Consider the following 16,905-nt stretch of genomic DNA (forward strand, 5'->3'; position numbering starts at 1 on the left):
TCTCAGCCCATGGAAATGCCAAATAATGTGTCAAAAATTGAAACATTTCTTTAGCCATCCCCACAATTAAAGAAGAGAAAGGCAAGAGAAATGAGTTTATATAAGCTGTCAAAACAACCACTCCCTCCTTGCCAAGATTCATTCATGAAAACACTTCAGGAGGAAATCCTGATTTTGTTTCTGTTGCTTTTTTCATAAGGCTACAGGCACTGTGTTGGCTACATTTCAATAGGGTAATCATGATTTTCTTTATTGAAAAGCTCTCTTTTTATTTGTATACAGTTACTGACTGTATTTTCTGAGCTATCTTGTAATAATATCCCTTGTTATTTGGAGGGATATTTTAGTGAAACCCTCTGTGTGTGCATATAAATTCTGATCCCAGAGTAGTTTGATGGGTGAGAAAAATGAAAAGAAAGGAAATCACTAGTAGTAAACCACAATTTCAAGTTAAAAAAGAAGGTGAGAAAGCAAACAGGAAACTGCCTTTCTGTTTTGAGTGTGGAAAACAAAGTCAGAAGAGTTAGCAATATCCTTAAAATTAAAAATGAGAAACAAAGCCATCTCCAAAACAGGTAAAGATTTTCTTTGTTGTGTGACAAAGATTTAAAATGATTCATTGATTACAAAACAAAACCCATATGAAACTATAAAAGGTCTTTGTAACTAGGATAATTTCTGGGTTTGTGGGTTTTGCTTTTGTTTTTATTTGTAAGTGCAGGCAGTGGAAGTATAGTGGAACTACTGACATCTGATAGTTATAAAAAAGTCACTATGCTTAAAAGAAAGTCAGGTTAAGACAGTAATGAGAAGCTGAATTTTGTATCTCTGCTCATCCTGGCTGTGCTGGTGTGGCTCATTTGACTGCACTAGCAGAACTCAGGGAAGGAGGACAAGGCATCTGTCTGAAATGGCCTCCCGAGTCCCTCTTGCTGTGCTGAAATCTGTGATAATTAATACACTTTAAAGCATATTGAGCACCTGGAATGTAACGTAATAATTTTTTATTTGGCTATACCTGATTTGAGCTTTGAGGCAAAAGAAAAACCAAAAAGATACTTCTAAATACCTTTTGGATGTTGGCATTAAAAAGTCTATGTGATATAAAAAGAAAAGAAACTAAATCCCAACCTTGATAAAACATGTGCACGCTTCTCATGCCTGAGGTTTTTTGTGGTGTATTGAATAAGATAGTGTTGGAGGGGGTGGTAGAATTCAACCAGCACAGCTCCATTTATTATTCCTCCTAAGTTGTTTCCAATGGTTTAAAAAGCAAACAAGTGTCTGTATTGTTGCCATCTCTGACATTTCAGGTCCTTGGTGGGTTTAATTTACTCAGCCCAGTGTGTAATCCATTTGTGTAAAACACTGCATTGTGCAAAAATAAATTCAAATTAATTCTGTCCTTTCACATGCCAGGGTTAGGCTGAAAGTGCACCCAGATTTTCTTCAGATGCTGGAGAGATAATGTGTTTCCTTTTGCTCTTCGCTCATTTTCTCCATCTGTCACATCATCTAGATATTTACATAGAGAATGATTTACATAAAATAAAAATACAGACTTACACTCTTTGAAACAAACTTTCCCTCTAACCCTTAGTTCATTGTGTATTTTGGTGTGGGCTTGAGGGTTTTAATATAAAGGTTCTTTGGCTCTTCAGGTGCTTTTGCAATAAATAATTTTAAAATCACAATTAATGGTGTCTTTCTTTCAACTTTTTCCCTCCTGTCCATAAGTTTTATTTCAGGGAGTCCTCAATTCATAGGTAGCACTTTATATTTTAGTTTAATAGAACTTTTGTGGATTTGGACAATTGATTTTTTTGAATCCTTAAAATTTTTGGCATTTACCATATCCTGTGTCAGGGAATTGTACAGGTCGATCTTTACTTTCTATGAAGAAAAATCTCAGATTTGAACCCTACTGGATTCCTGTCTCTTTGAATGCCCATGAGGGACTTGGAAGAAGCAGTGAACAATTGTTTCATGCTTACTCACCTCCTCCTTGCCATTCACATTTTTGAAGCTTTAATCATGTCCTTTCTCCCCTGTCTTTGAGGCTGCTGCTCTGTTTATTCCTGGTTTAGAAGCTCCTCTCTGCTTTTGATCATCCTTGCAGCACTCTCTTAAATCTTTTTCCCACTGGTTTTTTTTGAAAGGAGCAGACCAGGAGTGTGTACAGTATTCCAGCTGAGGGCTCTATTTGTGTTGTGGCATGATGATGATTTTGTGCTTTTTTCTGTCCTGCTTCTGGAAGATGGGGACATTCCGGTTACATTTCAAAGTGTATGCTGGCTGAGTGTTTTCCCTTGGATTTGGGAGGGCTAGGTGCATTACTGACAGCATCCCCTCTCTCTGCAGCTGCTGATGGGATGGTGTGCAATGAGCTGTGCTCCAGTGATGGCTGCTGGGGGCCAGGGCCGGACCAGTGCCTGTCCTGCAAGCGCTTCATCAGAGGGAGGACCTGTATAGACTCCTGCAACCTCTACGAGGGGTAAGACATTCCCCTTGTGCTTTTCCCTGAAGTTGCTAATTAACATTGTGGAGGACTTCAGTGAGCAAGTCATTTTGGGTGTGCATTAATCAGTATCTGGCTCCATTGCCAATATTACTGATTTTGGGTGGAACATTTCATGGGCTAAGATTTAAGGATTTCTAAGTCTGAACTTGTGTAGAAATCTTTCCCTGGTATTTTGCTGACTAAAGTTTTCATGCAGCATCATCACCTTGCACCTTTTACATTGCTGGTAACATGAACAATTTGATTTAGGTGAAAAGTTACAAAAAACTCCTCACCATTTATCCCTACTTGATACCCCTGTTCAGAACAATACAGTTAAGTTCTTTCAGATGAGTTGGATTCAGGCATCTGATAAAGAAATCCTCTGAATAAGGCCCCAAAGTAGAAGAACTCACTCTCTTTTTCATAATGCACTGTGTAATTGTACACACAAATATAAATTTAAAAACCCAACAGGAGTTCTTCCCCCTTTTCCTTCTGCTGCTTATGCTGGGGGAATACCTACACAGCACAAGGTGGTTGAATCTGCCTTACGACAGAAAGATAAAACTGAACTAAGCCAAATGAACTCCCACATGTGCATAAAAATACTCTCAACTCTTCCATCTGGAGAAGGCATGCAAAAAGTACCTTGTCAGAGCAGTTTTATGTGCATAAAAGCTCCTGTTCTCTCCTCTCCCTTCACCCCCCAATAAGAAGAAGAGTTGCAGACCCCAGTTGTGTTGTCACTGCACTGGAATAAGTTAGTCCCCCCTTGGTGTCTTTTGCTGCCATGGAGCCTGTCACAGTAAGAGCATGATGAGACTCAATCAATATGTTCTGTTCTGTATCCATCAGTGAATGGTATTTACACCTTCCACAGGCTCAGTTCTGTCCTAAACATGTGAAAATACTTGTAACTGGGCTTGGGGAGAAGTCTTTTGTTTGTTGGAGAGCTCTGTACATTCACATTGTAGGGCAGCAACAGTTCTTCAGGATGAGGTCAAGCTGTATTTGACATCTGTTTTAGCCCTCAGTAGGAAAAATCCAGAGCCAGAGAAGGTGAGCTCCCTTGCAGCACTCAAGTGAGGTTTTCCACAGCTCAGTCCTGATGTCCTCAGCAGATCCTAACAGCTGTAGAGGAGTGGAGGGTGAGCAGTGACCAACCACCCTTTACCTAGATGCTACTGGAGCCCACTAACATGAGTGTGCAGCACATCTGTAACTGGTTAATGGAAATATTGTAATTGGTTAATGCAGCAAGATGGGATCCACCTGCAAAGCTTGTGTTGGTCCCCTCTGAGTCTACTTCAAAGATTCTGTCTGTCTTTAGTGGGGGAGATATAACCTGCTCAGATGTGAATTCATCATGGCCTAGAAGAGGGTGGGATGAATTGTGTTGGGAGAATGTTGGAGGTTTGTGGTGAGGGGCAACTGACAGCTGAAATGTTTGAAGGAAGAAGTTCAACCTGCCATCACTAACTTTTTTTCCCCCTTAAAAGTGGTTAATAAAAAAAAGTCACTTGAGTGGTAGGTTCTTGTGGATACATGAAATAAATGAGTAAAAGGATTTGTTTTGACATTTTATAGATTCAGACCTCAGTCTAGAATTATTGCTGAAAACATTATGAGCCTTTTGGAGAACGGGCTTTAAAACATATGTTCATAGAGACCTACCTGAAACAAGGGCAGCTCTGTCATCAGTGCTCACATGTGACAAGTGGCTTCCTGAATCTGAGCCACGAGTGACAATCCTGTAGATGAAAATCAAAAAGTCAGCAATTTTGTGCTGTTAATGAAGTCTGTATTTCTTAATGAGAGGAAAGCCCCCACTATAATTTAATACTGGCGAAGAAGGTGTTTCTGCTTCACCTGGCTGTGGATGAGGTGGTGGCCTGTCCTCAGCTGCTGTGACAGGCTGCTGGCCTCAGTGCCCCTGAGATCAATTCCATCAGGTGAAGACCCAGCCAGGTGGGCTCAGGTTTGGGCTGGAGTCTGCTTTCTCCTAACCTGCCTGCAAAATATTTTCTCAGGGAATTCCGAGAATTTGCAAATGGTTCTGTCTGTGTGGAGTGTGATCCCCAGTGTGAAAAGATGGAGGAAAACATGATCACATGCTACGGGCCGGTAAGAACAAATTCTGTTATGTTCATTGGGGTTTTGGTTTGTTTTGTTTGCTACTGTCCAGGGTAACTTGCAAAAGTGTGCTGAAGGACAGGGTTTTCCTGCTTACAGGCTTTAAAGCAGCTACTGCAAATTGGTTTTAACAGAAACAGAAAATGTGCATATTCTGTATCTAGGGAAGGAATTCTGCTCATCTGCTCTGGGAATCAACTTCCTTGGATCTGCTTCCTTGAGAAAGTGATTTTTAAAGTTTTCTTTCCTGAGTTGTCTTAATTCTTTAGTGGTACAGATGCACACAATTTTTACAGACAGAAAGCATGCAGCTGTGATTTGAGTGCCCTTTTTAATCCCTATTTTCATTCTTTATACTCAGTTCTGTTCTGGTTTCCACCCCTCAAAAAGTGGGGGAATTTGTCTCAGTCTCTCAGTTTGAACAATATGCTGGGAGGTTTTTTGTACTTAGATAGCCTTTAAGTTCTTTTGAAAGATAGTGGTTTTTATGCATCCTAAATGATGGCTAACTCTTTCTCACCTTTATAATGGCCAGTAACTTTACTTTCAAAGATTATTGCTCATTTGGGAGATAGAAGTTGTGGCTTTCTTCTAGTTTTCTGTGTATTGCCAAGATTAAAAGTCATAAGTATGCTGGAAATAAGGAGCTGTATTTTAGGCTCTTCACAATTGAGAAAATATAACCTGTAATTTATTTCCTTATTTCTGTGACTTACTGAATGGAAAAAAGAAAGGCATCATAATTTTTCTTAAAATACTGTGTTTTTCTGCAATACAGCCATAAGGCAAGACACTAGTGCTTCAAGTGTTCAGCCCATCAGGGAAATTTGGATTTGTAGCAGGGCTTATGGACATAAAATCCTGGACCAATGCTCAACCTGAACACCAGATTTAGTTATACACTGGCTTATCATCACAGCTTTAAAATTTTACTTTTACATTGTCTAGGAGTCTTGGTTTGTTGTTCTTAACAATTTAGTCTTCATATGTATTAAGAAGAAGGAGACCTTGTAGTCCTTCAGTATTGCTGTGACTGAATGCCACGTGCAGAATGCTTGTGGAAAATAGTTCTGGACTGCAGAGGTAGGAGATCCCACTGAAGGGCCAGTGCAGTGGCATGGTTCAGTACTGAATAATGTAGCAAGAAGATTCTCAATGATAAGTATTTCACTGTGGACTTCACTGTATTAAGCACAGACATAATTTTAAGAAGCCCATCTAGAAGCTGGTATTTAGTCTTGCACTCTACAGGAGAAGTTAATGGCCTAAAGCACCAGGATTTATACATCTGCTCCTCCCTAACAGAGGCTGGAACCATGCAGGTAATTCACTGTTCCTTGGGAAGAGAAGCTGCTGCACTTGTTGCTGAGTGTGTGCCAGTGCAATTCTAGTGCAGCAGGAAAGGGCTGAGTAACTTGAATGCACTGCATTTCTTTCTTCCCTGCTCTCCAGGGACCTGACCACTGCACAAAGTGTTTCCATTTTAAGGATGGTCCAAACTGTGTGGAAAAATGCCCTGATGGCTTGCAGGGGGCCAACAGCTTCATTTTCAAGTACGCCGATGAGGATCGGGAGTGCCATCCGTGTCATCCAAATTGCACCCAAGGGTGAGTGCAAGCTCTGTGCAGGGAGCCATCCTATCCATGTACTGCTCATAGCACAGGGTGGTTTACAGGTTGTTTGGCTTAGTAAAGTGCTTGTCCCACTCCTGAAAAGAGAGTGTGCAGTAGGAATTTAACTTTCAATTTTCAAGTCTCTCATGATGTTCAGGTTTTAGTTATGACTGCCCAGCAGCTTATCACAAAAAGACCCTTTTGAAGACCATAGAGAAGAACTTTCCACAGCAATGCTCTCAGCTTTCCTTCTACACTGGTTTGTAGCAAATGCTGCCCTTTCACTTAATTTTAGGCCTGTAAAATGACTTTATTTTAGTATTTGCTCCTTGACAAAATCTCTGCTACTTGGTATTGGTGAACTAAGCCTGCAGCAGTACTGTGAGACAAAAGTGTTACTGCTCTCCTTCTCCTGCAGGGACTGATGCACAGAGTTTAAAACCAGACTTTGTACAGAAGCCTGAGACTGAGCATCAATTTCTGAAGTCCTGTCAAAGTGCCCAGAATAATTTGTTACACTTGCAATAATACAGCCCATGCAGCTGAGCCAGAATTAAGAACCTGTGCAACACAATGTAGTGGTTTGGTCCAAAATACTCATTACTGTTTATCTGCTGTGAGATAAGAATTAGGAGAAATGCAAAGCAGGCACCAAACTTGAAAGAATATAAAGTTTATTAACAGACCTAAAAGAGGGAAGGAAAAAAAAAAAAAAAAAAAAAAAAAATTATACCACCTTCAGAACTCTCCTCCTCCCCCCACCTTCCTCCCTTCTCCCACTGACAATGTGAAAAACAACCCTTAAGATGTTCAGTCTGTTTACCACTGCCATAATAACCTTGTTCAGTCCATTTAGAAAGAGAAGTCTCTTCTTGCTCGTGCTATGAAAACATTATCACAACGAGACAGCCGCCCACTTCCAAATATCGTTCAGTCCATTTAGGAAGAGGAGTCTCTCTGCCTGCATGTGAGTCCTTTCCCCTGACTTGCAGCTTTTCCCACAACTGCTTTCGAGGGTCCACTCTTGAAGGTTTTTGGGGTACAATTTTAAGGTTGACCTGTTCAGAAACAAAAACAGAGGCCCTTCTCCTTCCCTGGGAGCAAAGGGTCTTCATCATCTTCATCGTTAAGACTATCTCTGGGAGCATCTCTAGGGACTGATGTTTTCTCCTTTCCCGTTTGGAGCAAAATTCCTCATCTGGTCCATCTCTCTCTGTCCAAACTTCTCATGAAATTACAGCTGCGTCAGCATCTGCCTATCTCAGCGCAGGTGCTTTTGCTTACGAGTTGAACACTCCACCCCCCATATCTTCATGAAATTACAACAGGATACTCTGATATATCATAGCTTCACAACAGAATTTCAGCTTTAAGCATCTCCTCTCTCTCTTCCCTCAGGTTTTCAGCTCTTCACAGCAGTAAAAGGGTTAATCTCACCTCGGCCTTGCAGCTTTGCAGCTGGAATGTTGAATTTTTCTTATCGCAGTGGAGAGGGGGGAGAGCCGAGCCGCTCCGGCTGCCCACGGCAAGGCAGTGGGGGGGGTTCCACGGCTGGAACAGGTCCATGGCTCCAGGATGGCCGTGGCCCGGCCCGGCCTGGCCCAAGCAGGGCCTGGCCGGGCCCGCTGGCCCCCGCACGGGGCCCGCAGCCACCTGTGCCAGCACCGGAAACGAGAGAGAGCTTTTGGAGGGGGAGTTTGTCTATTCTTAAATGTGGATCACAGAGGTGGTCACAACTTTAAGTGGCTTAGAGAATTGTCCATATTCAAACTGGCCAGCTGATAGGTTCTATCAGTTCCCAGAGGAAACTGTAAGCACCCCTTAGCAAGGACATCCCTTCTGGGACTATGCTTGCTAACCTATGACACACAACAACAATAGTCACATGCACACCTACAGTTTTGCACAGGCCATGTAAGTTATTACTGCCTTTCCCATGGGGCAATTAGTAGTGTCCAGCACACAAAGGAAGGAAGAAGCAGACACAGGAAAAAGAGAAAACATCAGCCAGTGAAATAATCTTCGACAAGAGGATCTTATTGTTTAGCAGCTAAAATTAAACCAGTAAATTATTCAGTGTAATCTTGATGTCAACAGCTGTTGCCATTCAAAATGAGACCTTTTGCTGGTTTTACAAATCTAATTACAATAGAGCCATTAGGGAAATGAGAGGGAGATCACAGAGACACAGCCAGGATCTGTTACAGATTTGTCTCCCCCCCCAGACCCTTTAAATCAGTTATGCAATAAGAAAAATGCTGCTCCTGTGGAAGAAGAGTGTAAGTAGAAATGACATTAAAAGATGAGCTCACTCCAGGAGCTCTGGTCCTGGCTTTCATAGATGCAGAAGGTGCCAATGCTGATCTTAATCTGACAAGATCATGGATGTGTGATGGATTTACTGTTTACCCAGCACAGGAAGTGCCTTGGAGCTCTTCTGGCCTCCAGGAAGCAACACTTCTTCCTATTCCCTCCTCTTTCCTGAGGAGTTCTAACTGACCCAACTATTTCTAGTGTTTGTGGCACAACTGTGTTTCCTCTAGACCAGGAAGGGAGCAGAAGGTTTTCCTTGCCTTTCCACTTCTCTGTAGGCATTTGCATTTTACATGTGGTTGTTTACTTTTATCTGCCTGGATCAGGAAGGGAAGTTTTTATGTCTTGTGCTGAAAATGTGACATTCTAGTTCATACACAAATAGGAAAGGCAATTCTAGCTGACCTTGGCAGTACTCAGTGGCAACCCCTGGTGGCAGGGTTACCTTATGCAGAGTGATGTTGTCCTTTAATCCTTGGACTTTCAGTCTACCCTCCTTTCTATCTTCTCCTTCCGATTAGGTGAAAGGATGTGCCCATCCCCAGAGAAAGGACAAGTAAAAGGGTCAAAGGTCTCTCCCCAAGTTACATACACAAAGGTGTGATTATCTCCCAGATGGGGAGCTATCCCTTTTCCATGACACTAATACTATTCCTTGTGGAAATCTTCATCCTCGTATTAAAGAGTTGATGTGTCTATTCTTAGGTATTTTTTTATCCCTTAGAAAAACAATGCTCTCTTCCCCCCAAGTCTGGGTAAGCATGGCTTACTATTCTTTTTCAGTGTTCCTAGAGACTTTGTGGCATGTGTTTATGTTAATGAAGCTGTTAATGACTGTCCAAGATGTTTGGGTTTTACAGGTTGTCCATCTTCTTGCTAACATTGGCAGGGGCTGAATATGCCCACAGAGAGAAGGGAAACCAGTTACTATCTTCTTTCCTCCTTCAAGGCTGAATTCTCTAGTTTCATGCCGTTCCTTTAGAAAGAAGTATTTAAATTCCCCTCAGTCATGATTCTTCAGTGAAATAGGTTGTGGAGGGAACACATCTTGCTATTTGGCTTATGACCAAAAGGTAAGAGAAAACGTGATTCTGCTTCATCCCGCACATCTGTTCTCCTGACTGCCAGATCAAGTGCTGGAATAAAACCAGTGCCCCCTCAGTACAGCTGGGATACCCATCAAAAAGGGTTGAGCTGCTGCAGAGCAATGCTCCCGGGATGGTATTACCTCGTTCCTGCAGTGCTGCTCTCTGTGAGTCAGGCTGCTTGATAAAATGGGTTATTAGTTCTCACCTGATGTGATGTTTCCAGTCATCTCCACCAGTTGTCACCAAGGAGGGGTCTGTCCCACCTGTTTCCTGTGTTCTGCCACAAATTCCATCTTGGCACTTGCAGAGGACTGCTTTAGTGAGGTTTGATAGCACCATTCTCCTCCCTTATTCAAATGTAATGACTGTTTCTCTTAATAGGTGTGTAATTATCCAGCCCTGTTAATGATCTTGCATTGACCAGAAGAACTGTCAAACAGTGGCGAAACAACTGTGCTTCTTGCTCTTGCATCCCCGTGATAAGTATCAGCTACTTGAAGCCAGTTTGGAGCAGATCTGAGGCACGTGGGACAGCCATCCCACTTAATTCAAGAGAGCTGGAAAGCATCTGGCACCTCTTCTTGCAGAACTAGCCAAAACTGAACACTTCCACAGAAATGAAATGCTAATTATGCAGTAGCAAGTGACAGCCTGCTTCCTTGCTGGGCAGGACACAAATGGGAGATCTCACTGGACACCTCCCCTCATCACACAAACACGTTTTATCACACAGCTTTTTGAAGGGAGTGCATTACTCCTCACCAGAATGCTCTTTTCCTTCTAAGCCATGACCAGGGAAGATGGGGGAGCTCCAGCAACACTGTGTGGCCCTGAAGGGATTTGAGGGCAGAAGCACCGTTTTGCCTCTAAGGCTTAGGTGTATTTTTAGGAAGACAGTTTGAATTCCAGATGAAACAATATTGCAAACAAACTCTGAATAAGAGAAACTGTTACTCTTTTGTTTTGCAAAACTTCCTCCTACCCCCTGTATAGCATCCAGTTCAACTTTACTCCTCTCACCATGAGTGAGACATTCCTTGTTAGCTCAGTAGCCCTTGGGTGGAGTTTTCTGACTTTATCCATGACAACAGTTGGGTGACCTCCACAACAAAGGTTTTCTCCTGCCCAGAGATAATCCACTTACACCGTTGTAAAATCAGTTTTATTTGTTTCCAGTGACCAAGATTTTTGAGAATTCACCTGGCGAGGAATGGCTTTGCTACCCCATATCTGTTCAGTTAAGACCCCACCTTTCAATCTTAAAGAAAGTTGATAAAAGACAATATTTCTGGATTGTTTCTGGAAAAAAACCAGTTGTTACTGCAATTTTCAAAACCCCCCATTTCCTTTCAGAGGATGATTATCTGTAAAGCTAGGATGAGCTCCAAGAGTAATTTTCTGGATAAGCTGATCGAACTTTTGTAAGGTGCTGAATATATCATTAATAAATTGGCATGTATCAATTAACCAGTTCATTTTACAGAGCCAACTTGGAAAAGAAAATACCATCCAGACTCCAAGCAGAAGGAACACTGGATGTGAATGGGGTTACCAGCGTGATTGTGTCAGGCTTATATGGGTCAAAAAGCCCGAAATGAAGGGAGTTCCTTCCTGAGGAAAAATACCTGATGACTTGGTGGTACAAAATACCATGTTAATAAATATTGCCATGACTCACACAGTGTTGTACTTCCCTGCATGTAATCAGGACAGCCACTCAGGGAGGAAACTGGGAATTGCTCAACTAGGAGTAATGGAATTGCACTTGGACAGTTTTCTCTTTGGGGAAGCGAAGTCCACTGAAGAAGATTACAATTTGAAATAAAAATCAATGATACTTCAACTTGCACTGGGTGAGGTCCAAACAGTACAAGTTTGGATTCAATCCTGTTCTCCGAATGTGCAGGTGAAGTGTCTGAGACAACAGGCTCTTGATACCAGTCTGCTGGTTCTCTAAGCTAGTAGCAGGCTCTTGGACCTCTACTTTGAAGATGCCCTTCTTTTTATTTATAGCAAGAGTCTGAGCTCAGGTTTTCTTGGCACAGTAGGAAATGGACAATCTGAGCAATTTTTCAGCCTCCTTCTTTTCTGAACTTGTTTTCTCCAAATTGCTGACAATGCCCTGAAAGGAAGAAACATTGGATGTGTTTGAGATAGGTTAGAATTCAGACAGTCCTGAATTCTGAAGTCCTGATGCCCAGGACAGCTGAAATTCCAAGAGTTCTCTCTATTAAGTTTTTGAACTGTGTTTAAATCAACCCCTTACATTTATGCATTATCTGGATATTTAACACATCTTTTTCATGTCTGATTTCATTGAGGAAATCCTTCCAGTTTATGTTTGCATGTCAGAGTAAATGTCTTAGGTAAAAATAAAACTTCAAGTAAACAAACACAGGGTAAGGTTTACTTGGTCTGCTCTCCCTGATGAGCAGGTATAGGGAAATTGAATTCACTGACTTCATTTTATAATGGCAGAGTGATACCAATTTAAATGCAGCAAAAGCTGATGAGTGGCAAGTGATGGTGAAGCAGAAAGAAGATCTCATGGGAGCTTATTTGAACTCTCAGATTTTTTGACATGCATATCCTTCCATCAAAGCCAATCTGAAAAGCAGCAAACTTTAAAAGAGTTGGGGATCACACCTTAAATTTGAAATGCCTCAACAGAAGTAAGTTGCAGTCTACTGATGTGTCAGATCACCTCTCCTGCCCATAGTAGATGTACAGCCAAAGGGCCTGTTAATAAAATGGCTCTGAGATCTTGCTAAAGAGAAGTAAATGGTTTGGTTTCCTTAAATGCCAAGGGCTAGATACTCCCCATGGCTAGAGTGCCTAGCTGGGCATGCAGCACTGAAGGGGGTCAGATTGTTAAAACCCCTAAAAGCTCAACTTTAGGTCTTTGAGAATCCTGACTTCTATGTAAACATGTAATTGACCTGCTGTTTGAATGTAGATGGCCAGGAAACCAGTCCTGCTCTTCATGGGGGCAAGGGAAATCCACACATGCCCATGTTCTGCAAACCATTTTCCATGGTTGTGTTTTAGTGGTGCTGCATTTAGTGATTCCTTGCATTTCCAAAGCCTTTGGTGAGCATCAGCTGTTTGTGCAGGTGGAAGACTTTTGGCAGCATCTAAAGAAAGCAGAAGAAAATGTCTGAATCATCAGACACCATTTGGCTGTGGTTTTTGTTGCTGGAAGTTGGTCCTTGAGCTTCCCTGTTAAACAAGTATAGTCAGCTTCCAAAATATTTCTGCAGTTGCCCTTGCTGCTTAGCACAGGATGAACAATTGCATCAATTACAGAAAGAAAAGCAAGTTCTGAATTGTGCTCCTTGAGGTCTCAACTTGTAAGTGAACAGCTTTTGTACAATAATGACTGGTTTGATGACTCATAAAAACATGCAGGAAAAGCAACTCTGTTGTCAGGACTCCCACGTACGCAGGTGAAACCTGCCTTAAGTGCTGTTTGAGCCAAGATATGGCCTGCCTTGGAGTGCTGTTGCTATTATTGTTCGTCTTGTCACAAGCTATAATTTTTTTGGTGACTTAGGTCTCTCTTAGAGAGAGAAGAGCTAGAATTAAGAACAGAAAGGGGATTCCTGCTTCTTGGGTGTGTAAATAACAGATGTCTCTCTTTCTCTCCCTGTTTCCACTTTGGATTTGCTGCAGGTGCATAGGGCCACACCTGGAGGACTGCATTGGGCTGATGGATAGGTACTGGCTGCGTGCTGGCTGCCTGTGTGTCTCCATCCCGCACGTGTGGACAAGGGCGCATGCGTGTGCATGTCCTGGGGAGTGGCAATGACGTGGTTTGTTCTGTAATTGCCTGCAGGTGTAGAGGCCCCGCTAGTCATGACTGCATTTACTATCCATGGACACGGCAGTCCACTTTGCCACAGCACGCTAGGTAACATCCCCACCCCATCCTTCGTGCCCAGGGGCTTGCCCTGCCTGCCTCAGGAATGTCATACTATCCAGTTTGTCCACAAGCACTCATTTTGGGGAGAATACAACTTGTCCTTAAGCGAGATCTGCCTCTCTACATGCAAATTTGCTTTTCTGTTTGAAAGCCAGTTGAATATTCTGCTCATTTAGGCTGACTAGAAAATGCCTTTTTAAATTGTTTTTATTTTTACCTTAAATCAATAAGGATTAAATTCTGAAATTTCCTGTAGACATACATGTTTCCAGATTAAATTTTGTTAGATGGTGAAAATTCTGGTAAAATTGGAATCCACTTGTTTTCTCTTTATTGATTTGTTTGTTTAAGACAGAATTTAAAATCAAATGAACCTCTTTCTTCCATACACCTTCTCTTGAAAAAGTAAATGTTTTAGCAAAACCAAATTTCTTCCTTAATTCACATAACACTGTTATTTGATTTTTTCATTTTCTGTTTAAAAGAAAAATTGTAACCTTGCAGCAGTTTTATTTTTCAATAATGACAATTGAAACAAATTAATGGAGGCTTTACTCTGCATTCTTTTTCATGAAAGCCCTGCATTGCCATTGAGTTTGTTAATTTTTGAATTCAAACTGGTTAATATGACTTCTAGGCTTTGGGATTACTCTCCTGAGCTAAGACTAGATGAAAAATGCATAATTTCAATCAAACCCACCTCATTCAGGATTTCAATCTGAGGTTTTTTCTTGTCTTTTTCAAAAGGTTTTAAGGCTGCCTTTCCTTCCTAATTGTGTATGTAATGTGAATATTCCTATTTCTAGCTTATGAGGGAGAACATATTTGGACTTGAAAAACAGTGCACTATAAATGCTATCCAATGGTACATTTGTTTATTAAATCAGTGTAAGTTCTGACTTAGTTCATTAACCAATGAATAAGCAACACAAGATGAGTTTTTCAATATTTCAATGTTTTGTTTTAATCTTTCTGTTCTGGGATATCCAGTTTGAGATACTTCTGTGGGGCCTCATTTTCAGATGGACTCATCCAAACTGAGCTGCCCAGGTTTTAAAGGTCCTAATTTCATCAACTTTACTCACACAGTACACATATACAAGCACAAATACAGAAAATGTATTATTATTATTTCCTTAAGTTTAAGGGCCTTACCAAACTACAGAAATGAAAGCAATTGTTTTGCTCTGTTCAGCTGTTTTACTCCTGCTCCATTCGGTCTGAGGGAGAAGGCCCTCAAATGTTTCCTGTTTCCTTTGGATCGGATGGATATTTTTTTGTTTGTTTCAACCTTGCTGAGTTTATTTTAAGAAAATGGCTGCACTGTGTTTAAATGTATTCTTTCACTTTCAAGGCAAAGGAAATTTCATACCTTTATATTAGATTTGTGAAATTGTGTTGCTTTTTTTAATTTTTTTATTGTGAAAATGGTTTATTCTGTTTGGGCTAAAAATGGGCAAAACTGCACTGGCAAAGTGACACTTTTTGTTACAGTAGGGTTGTAAATCCGAAATGGATGTGTTTGACATTAGATAGAAACTTCTTCATGACCCTCTGTTGTGCACCTTCCTGAGATTTGTAAATCTTAATTAATAATCAGTCTTAATTAATAATCAGACCCTTATCAATTGACTTGAGTTTTTTCCATTGATGTGAATTATCAGTGAGTTGAAGGGGACAGGGTTTTCTGCTGTTCAGGCAGCTGAAAGTGAGAGCAGGGCTTTAACCCAAACAGCAAGATATTCCTCATCTTCTCCTATTTCCATTTTCATAGCAGTGTTGCTTTTCTTTCCAGTTTTTTAGTTTGCAAATTGTTTATGCCATGATCCATTGACTTGAGGGCTTTTGTAAGAGCCTGGTAGAATAGCAAAGGAATTCTTTCTGTCGTGTTTAATAAAGATGAATCAGATGTGCTCACATGGCTTGTTTTCCAAATGACTGGTGAAACTTCAGTTTTTCTGCTTATCCTTAGTCCCTTCGAGTTTGTGGGAAAACAACCTTATTTTTGGCAATGCATTCCTTTCTGCATAGTTTGGTTTTGGTTTTTTTAACCTTCAATAGAGTTCTGTCCAAAAGAACAGCTCCTCATGCAGCTTCCTGTACGGATTGTTCCTGTGGAGCTTTGGTTTTGGTTCCACCTTCCATACCAGCCTTTCCTAGAAATCATGAAAGCAAAGACGGAAAGCAGAAGGTGGCTGGAATTTCCCAGGATACCCAAAGGAGTTATCCATCCTCCTTTCCTGCCTCTTATTACAACTCCTCCTTTTGCTACCTTCTGGCAGTTGCAGTCAATGTTTTTTTGTGGTTCGGATAGCACACGATAGCACACAATGGCACATTCCAACATATTCTAGAACAATCAGCAAAAAGATTAGTATGTCTGCTCCCAAGATTGGGATAACTGTTGTCTAAAAGGAAGGTTCAAAAACTGTAAAAATAATGCTCTGCTGTTCATTAAGAAAATACTCCAGACAGTCAGGAAAGGCTGGTTACTTTCAAGTTCACCAGAAGTTTGGTTAGTGCAGTTATTGGAGTGAGATTGTGGACAAAGTTTTTACCTAAAGTATGAATTTTAATTGGTTTATCCTTCCTAGGCTTCATTCACCTTAATATTAGGAGAGAAGAGACCATCAAAAGAGGAGTGAAGGAAGTTTCTGTTTTCTGGTGCATGTGAGATTGTATATCTAAAGACGTGATCAGGAGCATGTGGTGGATAAGATAGGAAAGTACCAGCACCAGCACTGATGTTCCTGGTCTGAGTAAGCTGTTGTCTCTGTTTATGCCCCAAGAAAATTTCATTTACATTTCCCTTTTAACTAACAGAAACTAATTAGCCAGGCCCACTATTGTCAAGTGCTTCAATAGAATGTTGTGTAGCTGTTAACTCAAATTACAATCCTATTGCTAGCTTTGTATCCAAAAACTATATCCTCTCAACAAATCATCACTTCCTCCACAGAAAAAAAACCCTGGTTTTATGTACTGTGTATGCATACGAGAGCTAATTAACAGTAAACCCTGTGTAATGCAGGCAAATCCTTTCATAGCTGTTTTGTACCCCATCACAGTATGACTTCAATAGAATTTCACAGCAGCTCTCAGTAGTTGGTGGGGAAGGGAAACCACCTCTAATAAACTTCTTATGTTCATGGCTTTTATGGCGCTCGGCTCCGTTGCTTGGAGGAAAGCGCTCCATATGCTCTCTATTTTTATGGAATAATTATAGTTGTTCTGGAGGGGCAGAGGATCTCTGTATAAAATAAGAGGGAAAATAAGATCTGTGAGTACCAGCTAAGCTACGTTACTTGGTTGGTAAAAGAAGCTACTCTCGAG

General features: G+C 41.1%; 1 protein-coding gene across 2 annotated transcripts in view; it reads left to right on the forward strand.

The window, feature by feature from the left end:
* Window positions 1-16,905, forward strand: part of ERBB4 (erb-b2 receptor tyrosine kinase 4) — a gene marked incomplete at its 5' end in the record, with an annotated part of 570,202 nt that overhangs the window by 425,159 nt on the left and 128,138 nt on the right. For both annotated transcript variants that reach the window (XM_082284612.1, XM_082284613.1), the window contains 4 exons: window positions 2,362-2,494; window positions 4,534-4,627; window positions 6,089-6,243; window positions 13,323-13,367. In XM_082284612.1, the coding sequence (XP_082140738.1) occupies window positions 2,362-2,494; window positions 4,534-4,627; window positions 6,089-6,243; window positions 13,323-13,367 (427 nt within the window). The remainder of the gene's footprint in view (window positions 1-2,361; window positions 2,495-4,533; window positions 4,628-6,088; window positions 6,244-13,322; window positions 13,368-16,905) is intronic.

Source organism: Coloeus monedula, assembly GCF_965178545.1.
Source record: "Coloeus monedula genome assembly, chromosome: 7".
Classification (NCBI taxonomy): Eukaryota; Metazoa; Chordata; class Aves; order Passeriformes; family Corvidae; genus Coloeus; species Coloeus monedula.